The sequence below is a fragment of the Arachis duranensis genome, chromosome 3, assembly GCF_000817695.3.
Source record: "Arachis duranensis cultivar V14167 chromosome 3, aradu.V14167.gnm2.J7QH, whole genome shotgun sequence".
Taxonomy (NCBI): Eukaryota; Viridiplantae; Streptophyta; class Magnoliopsida; order Fabales; family Fabaceae; genus Arachis; species Arachis duranensis.
In genome coordinates, this window is record NC_029774.3 from 125,204,382 (window position 1) to 125,212,607 (window position 8,226).

Genomic DNA, 8,226 nt, shown 5'->3' on the forward strand with positions numbered 1-8,226 from the left:
TAAGTGGGCGTGTGAATGATAAACCTGAAATAATGTTAGTATGATCCTTTCTAATTATAAACTAGGTGTTTGTTGAGTCCAATCTTTGCACCTCTTCTCTTCTGAATTCTGATCCAGTGTGTATCAATCATAAATAAATAGTTATTAATATTAAATAGTGTTAATTATTGCAATGTCAAATTTTCTTTGCTGAAATATGCAGTTTAATTAGGTTTGAAAAACGCTAAGCTTACACCAGCCAACAATATTGGCAACGGAGGAACTCCGCTACAGAATATGATCATATCAGCAATCAAAGAGAAAATGACGTCATAAACTCTACATACACCTAAATATGATCCAAGCAATTTGAATCTACTTGATATAAAAGTCATTCGGCACAGGATTCGGTGGTCCAGGAACCTTTGGACCACTTAGTGGTCCAAGTAGAAAACATGTTTTTAGAGTTTTTTTTATCAATTGCTACGTAGTCCTTGAACTAATTTTAATTACAAATCAACCCCATATATTTTATTTAATTATAAAAATAGTTTTTTATTTTATAAATTATTATTTTATCAATTATCTATTATATTTATTAACAATCAAATACAAAAATAACAACCAATTATATCCTCCATTCATCCTAATAATTCCAATTGATTAAAAAATTAACTTTGATCTCGTTATGTTCGTCCATGGCTTCCAAATCGTGTTTCCTTGAAATTCAATCAATTGGTTTACACTATATCACAAAACAATCGATTGAAAGTTGTAAAGTAGAATGGTAAAAAGCTTATACCAATCGATTGTTTATACTTTCCAATCGAATGAATGTTTCAAAACAATCGATTGTTGTTGTTACTCAATCGATTGAATTCACGAAAACAACATGGATTTGCCAAATACAATCAATTGGAAAGTGATGACATTGAAGTTTTAGCCAAATTCAATCGATTGGTAATGTAATACAATCGATTGGAAGGTGATGAAGTTGAATGTTTTGCCAATTTCAATCGATTGGTAATGGTACCCAATCGATTGAAATGAAACTGTACACTGAAAATTTATAAATTCACCTTTGCTTCGCATGCTGCAACTAATGCATGTTACATACAAGAAACTAAAAAGCACATAAAATAAAAACAGACAATTAATTACATGATTGTTCTATTTTAAATTTAATCTGTTTGTCCTTTGGTTTTGCGCCACTGAAAGAAAATAATCCATGTTTAAATCAAACGCAGGACCAAGATGCTCAACATTCATAATACCTAATGAAATAAATTATAATGCATGGATCACAATAAAATAGCAATAATCCAAATAAAGTAGTATCAAATGGGTAGTAGCAGGAATATCTATATGGTATGAACTTGTATGAGGAGGAATTCATCAGCCTTGCTTTGATTCCTTCTTTGATTACGTTGTTGGTTACTTGCAAGTTCAATTTTTGTTTTATTATGTCAATTTTGTTTTATTATATGGTTTGAAACTCTTGATTATTCAATTCATTCTTAAGGAAGATGTCCAAAACAAAATACTGAAAGAAGAGAAAGGATGAGCTTGTTATTTAGATTGTTTTTTTATTAGTTTAATATTGATGATAATTAATTATAACAAAAGTACATAAGGAGTACATAAGATTAACCATAAAATATTTTTTATAATTTTTTATTTTTATTATCAAATTTATATTTTTGTTAATGTTGGTTTTGGTTCTTTCTTTTATTCTGCTACTACTCATTTGATACTACTTTATTTGGATTATTGCTATTTTATTGTGATCCATGTATTATAATTTATTTCATTAGGCATTATGGATGTTGAGCATCTTGGTCCTGCGTTTGATTTAAACATGGATTATTTTCTTTCAGTGGCGCAAAACCAAAGGACAAACAGATTAAATTTAAAATAGAACAATCATGTAATTAATTGTCTGTTTTTATTTTATGTGCTTTTTAGTTTCTTGTATGTAACATGCATTAGTTGCAGCATGCGAAGCAAAGGTGAATTTATAAATTTTCAGTGTACAGTTTCATTTCAATCGATTGGGTACCATTACCAATCGATTGAAATTGGCAAAACATTCAACTTCATCACCTTCCAATTGATTGGATTACATTACCAATCGATTGAATTTGGCTAAAACTTCAATGTCATCACTTTCCAATCGATTGTATTTGGCAAATCCATGTTGTTTTCGTGAATTTAATCGATTGAGTAACAACAACAATCGATTGTTTTGAGACATTCATTCGATTGGAAAGTATAAACAATCGATTGGTATAAGCTTTTTATCATTCTACCTTACAACTTTCAATCGATTGTTTTGTGATATAGTGTAAACCAATCGATTGAGTTATCATTCAATCGATTGTTTTGAAAAACCAATCGATTGAATTTCAAGGAAACACGATTTGGAAGCCATGGACGAACGTAACGAGATCAAAGTTAATTATTTAATCAATTGGAATTATTAGGATGAATGGAGGATATAATTGGTTGTTATTTTTGTATTTGATTGTTAATAAATATAATAGATAATTGATAAAATAATAATTTATAAAATAAAAAACTATTTTTATAATTAAATAAAATATATGGGGTTGATTTGTAATTAAAATTAGTTCAAGGACTACGTAGCAATTGATAAAAAAACTCTAAAAACATGTTTTCTACTTGGACCACTAAGTGGTCCAAAGGTTCCTGGACCACCGAATCCTGTGCCAAGTCATTCTGAATGAAAATATTTCTAAAAAACAAACGAAATAAAGTGAGATAAAGTGTACATGAGAGAATTCTAATATTTAAGTCAGTAAAAAAATTGAGAATAACGAACGGTTATTAACTTGAAAAGTAAGTAACTGTTTTAACTGCATGGAAAGTTTATCTAACTACCTACTAAGCTTAAAGTCCCAAGTTTAATTTTGAAATGATCATGTAAAAATATTTTATAGAGTCATCTAATTTTTTATAATTATTCAACCAATCAATGCAAAAGATAATTATTTTATATTAATAATTTATGAAAATTAAAATCTTTATAAAAATACAAAATCAATTATAATCTATAGGTCAAAATATGTAAACAACTTTTATAGCATGAAAACATTAACTTTCATTCTCTACTAACATATAAATATGTTGAAAACTCAGGTGCAGTCGATTTCAAGTAAAGTTGATATGTAAAAGCCATTAGATGATTTGACTGATTTAACTAATATCAACTTCACATGAAGTCTGACTTCACCTGAGTTTTTACCTATAAATATAGATATAAAAAATAAAAAAATTAATAATTATAAAAGGCAATTCTTACTATATAGGATAAAGTAAATAAATGTTGATTATTATGGAACCATATGTTGGTATGTATATAAATTAATGGTTGTCCTGTCCAACCAATGTAGAGGAACAGAACAAGGATGGTGGTGGCTGGTCATCTAAGCTTAGATAATTTGTGTGTTTTTCTTTTTCCAATCCATAATATTAATTAATATTAAAATATTCAGAATGATGTTTCCTATGTATCTTCCTTCCTTATTCTTGAAACACATGCACTCACACCACTCTGCAATTTGAACCCTCAAATTCGAATCATGGATCTGGAAAGTACCTTCCTACACAAAACAATAATATTAATTCAAATACTATAAACAAGACAGCTTTTTCTTTTGCCTGTAAAATTATTCTGCTACATTTTTTTTAATTATTTTACACATATTATCTTCTTGTTAGATGTTCTGAATTTACTCTTTTATTTATTGTTTTTTATTTAACATAATAAAAAATGTTATAAATTAATAATTTAAAATTCGTAGAAATATAATTTAAACAGAATAAGTTTAAAACAAAAAGGAGAGACTAATATTCAGATCAAATTATCTCAATTTTATGTATATACCTATATATATACATCGATTTTTCCAAAGTACTTGATACTGGGGCCTTCTTTAATTCTTTTGACCTTTTAAACTCAGTTAGAAGAAGAACAATGCGATGCCTCTTTTAGATTTGTAAGACTACATATCATGGATCTGGAAAGTAGGATTTTTCAAAACTCTAATAAGGTAATTGGGCACCCTAAAACAAGTTCAAGTTTTGTTTTTTTTTTTTATTTGAAGAATGTTATTAGTAGTGTATAACAAGCATGTTTGTTTGTTTGAACTTTGAAGCAGAAAGAATCATGGAGATCAGTTCTGACACTGGCATATCAGAGCCTTGGAGTGGTGTATGGTGAAATAAGCACTTCACCACTTTTTGTGTACAGAAACACATTCTCTGAAGACATTGGTCACACTGACACCAATGAAGAGATTTTTGGCGTTCTGTCTTTGGTGTTCTGGACTTTAACATTGGTTACTCTTGTTAAGTATGTGTTCATAGTGCTTAGAGCTGATGACAATGGTGAAGGAGGCACATTTGCACTCTACTCTTTGCTCTGCCGCCATGCCAGGCTTCGATCATTCCATAATTGCCAGCTGGAGGATGAGGAGCTCTCCGAGTACCGGAGTAGCCGCTGCTTCGGCGCCGATGTGCCGGAGAGAAGCCTTAACTGTAGGGTGAAGAACACCTTGGAGAAGCACGAGTTCTTGCAGGGTGTTCTGTTGGTTCTTGCTCTCATTGGAACTTGCATGGTCGTTGGTGTTGGGGTGCTTAAACCTGCTATTTCTGGTAACTATGACAAGTTTTCTTTTTATTTTTGGGAATCAGAAATTGAAAATTTTGGGGCTGTGAGTAAGTGTGTTTGTCTCTGTTAGAATATAACCATTAATGTTGCTTTTTCCTATCAACTTAAGTTTTTAGGATAAGTAATTTTATGACACAGTAAATCAAACAAACTCAGAAGAGGTTCTTGTTTGAAAGGGAGTGTTAGAGATATAACCATTAATATTTTTTTCTCCGGCCAGATTAAGTTTTTGGAATGAGTAGTTTCGTGAATTGAATGCAGTTTTCTCAGCTGTGTCTGGCCTTGAGCTTTCAGTGTCCAAGGAGCATCACAGATGTGAGTTCATCATCATTTACTTTTATGGTCTCAATTTCTCAAGAATGATAAGGCATTTGTATTGTTACTTTACACCTTGCCTTTGGTAATTTGCAGATGCAGAAGTTCCAGCTGCATGTTTGATATTGATAGGCTTGTTTGCACTTCAACGTTATGGTACACACAGGGTTGGCTTCATCTTCGCCCCCATAGTTCTTACATGGCTTCTCTGCATCGCCGCCATCGGCATATACAACATTTACTATTGGAACCCTCATGTATACAAAGCACTCTCCCCATATTATGTTTTCCAGTTCATAAAGAAAACAAAGACAGCAGGGTGGATGTCCCTTGGTGGAATTTTACTATGCATAACAGGTTAGTTTCTTTTCTTCATGCAGAGTTTTGAAGTATTACTATGTTTTTATAATACGCAGCAGAAGTAATAAAGTAATCCTAAAGATCTATTTTGTGCTGTAACGCACTCTTTCAATTTTGACAGGATCAGAGGCCATGTTTGCTGATCTTGGACACTTTTCGCCATTATCCATCAAGGTATGTCTACCTTACCATCATATTTTTCTGCACAACCTTCATTCAAAGTTTGATTCATTTGCAATTGTGTAGATTGCCTTCACTGCTGTGGTTTATCCATGCTTAACTCTAGCATACATGGGACAAGCTGCATATTTTTCGAGACATCACGACATCAAACACGAGTATGAGTTTGGGTTCTATGTATCTGTCCCAGGTAGGTAACACAACACAAGTGTTTTCATTCTGAAAAAGAAGAGAGTGGAAGGAAGTCTCAGTTTCTTGTGTTTTTGCAGGGAAGTTGAGGTGGCCTGTTGTGGTGATAGCAATACTAGCCGCAGTTGTTGGCAGCCAATCCATCATCACAGGAACTTTCTCAATTATCAAGCAATGCTCAGCACTAAACTGCTTCCCAAGGGTTAAAGTGGTTCACACATCTTCAAAGATTCATGGCCAAGTTTACATCCCTGAGATAAATTGGCTATTGATGCTGATGTGTTTGGCTGTAACTATTGGTTTCGGAGACATAAGGCGTCTTGGCAATGCATCAGGTAAACGTGCCTTCTCCTATCAGCTTAAGCTTTTAGAAAAAACAGTGAACTAAACTCATAAGTCATAACAAGTAAACTCATGACAGGTTTGGCTGTCATCTCAGTCATGCTGGTAACTACCTGCTTGATGTCACTGGTAATTATACTGTGCTGGAAGCAGAATGTTTTGCTAGCACTGGCCTTTGTTGTTTTCTTTGGAACAATTGAGGCTGTGTTCTTCTCAGCTTCCATTATGAAATTCTTTGAAGGAGCATGGGTACCAATTGTTATGTCAGTTGTGTTTCTTTCAGTAATGTATAGCTGGCACTATGGAACTGTAAAGAAGTATGAATTGGATGTCCATAACAAGGTTTCAGTGAACTGGCTACTGAGCCTTGGACCAAGCTTAGGCTTTGTCCGAGTTGGCGGCATTGGGCTTGTCCACACAGAGCTAGTTTCCGGCATTCCAGCAATATTCTCACACTTTGTAACCAATTTACCTGCTTTCCACCAAGTGCTGGTGTTCCTCTGCATCAAGCATGTTCCAATTCCACATGTTAGACCCCAGGAGCGGTTTCTAGTAGGCAGAGTAGGGCCAAGAAACTTCAGAATCTACCGGTGTATCGTCCGATATGGATACCGTGACATCCACAAAGACGACGATGAGTTCGAGAAAGACCTTGTATGCAGCATAGCTGAGTTCATAAGAACCGGGAATTCAAGCAATGAGGGTGAGAAGGATGATCATCATGATGTGATGGCAGTTGTAGGCACATGTTCTAGTTCTACTCATCACATTATTATGAGTGATGAGAATGGAACGTTAGAACACAAGGGACAAAAGAAAAAGGTACGGTTTATTGTGCCGGAGAAGCAGAAGATGGAGAGTGATGCAATGGAGGAGTTGAAGGATTTAATGGAAGCTAGGGAAGCTGGGGTGGCATACATTATAGGACATTCATACATGAGAGCCAAACCAGGTTCCAGCACTTTGAAAAAATTGTTGGTTAATTTTGGTTATGAATTGTTAAGGAAAAATAGCAGGGCACCCTCCTATGTACATAGTGTACCTCATGCATCAGCTTTAGAGGTTTCCATGTCATACAATCACTAAGCTTTGAAGATACTGAGCATAGTAATGGGATTTACTTGTCAGTATAATGCCATACCCTTTTTTTTTTAGTTGGAGTCCAATGTTTAAAATGAAAATTATTTAGAGAGTAAAGAGACAATTAAATTCCTAAAGATTTTGACTTTAGAATAGTTAATTTTTTAAGAAAAGAAATATTAATTTAGTTCTCTATAATAATAAAGAATAGACACGGATTTTTCTATCAATTTATCACGTAAAATTTAACGGTGATATTTATATGTATTCTTTATTATTGTGACATGTCTATTTATGAAAATTGTTATATAAATAATAATTTTTGGAGCGAAACTTCACATGCTTTAGAAAAAATTTTAATAAATTGATAGCGGTTGATAAATATTATATACAAACTTCAAAGATAATAAATGTTTTATTGTCTAAAACTACATTGTTTCTATTCTCATGTGATAGTAGGGGGATACACACCACTATAAATAACGAAAGGTAAAGTATAGGTAACCAACAATATTTTTAAATAATATAAAAATAGGGGTACCTAGCACTCTCCATAACGAAATACATAGATAATTTTATTTCGTTTTACACTATTTATTAATGGAATGACATACATATCTATTATTTATTATCATGAAGGACCTAATTGATACTTTTTTTTCTTTCAAAAAATTAACTAATACTAAGTTACAATTTTGATGATCTAGTTATCACTTAACTCTTATTTAAATATCTAAATTTAGGTGTTAAAGACACTTGATAAAATTTAAGGATTAGGAGAGAAAGCGAAGTTAAATATTAAAATTTAAAAATGTGTAATAAATATCAACATACAATGAGTAAATAGTTATTTCTGACCATAAAAAATTCGAACGTCAACAAAATTAAACACAGAAAAATTAAATGAACTTTATATCCATGAAAAATAACATGAGGTTAAAAGTTAAAAATGATTAGTAATAAAATTAATTTTAGAATTTAATATATTTTTAAATAAAGTTAATAAAAATTTAACGATCGAATATTTTTGTTGAACATCATTTATCTTTTATGAATATAAAATTTATTTATTTTTTTATAATTAATTT

At 32.0% G+C, this 8,226-nt stretch overlaps 1 protein-coding gene across 1 annotated transcript; it reads left to right on the forward strand.

The window, feature by feature from the left end:
- Positions 1-3,646: 3,646 nt before the first annotated feature.
- Positions 3,647-7,144, forward strand: LOC107481127 (potassium transporter 6-like). Its single transcript, XM_021139171.2, has 9 exons — positions 3,647-3,662; positions 3,963-4,052; positions 4,158-4,656; positions 4,934-4,987; positions 5,084-5,344; positions 5,469-5,521; positions 5,594-5,717; positions 5,797-6,051; positions 6,138-7,144. Exons 2-9 carry the CDS (start codon positions 4,014-4,016, stop codon positions 7,142-7,144), a joined length of 2,292 nt encoding a protein of 763 aa, XP_020994830.1. The 5' UTR covers positions 3,647-3,662; positions 3,963-4,013.
- Positions 7,145-8,226: the final 1,082 nt, after the last annotated feature.

Bases quoted from the DNA above. Each gene is read 5' to 3' on its own strand.
- LOC107481127 (XM_021139171.2), top strand. From the start codon at position 4,014: ATGGATCTGGAAAGTAGGATTTTTCAAAACTCTAATAAG. The intron at 4,053-4,157 runs GTAATTGGGCAC...TGAACTTTGAAG, and splicing joins TTTTTCAAAACTCTAATAAG to CAGAAAGAATCATGGAGATC. The intron at 6,052-6,137 runs GTAAACGTGCCT...AACTCATGACAG, and splicing joins GCGTCTTGGCAATGCATCAG to GTTTGGCTGTCATCTCAGTC.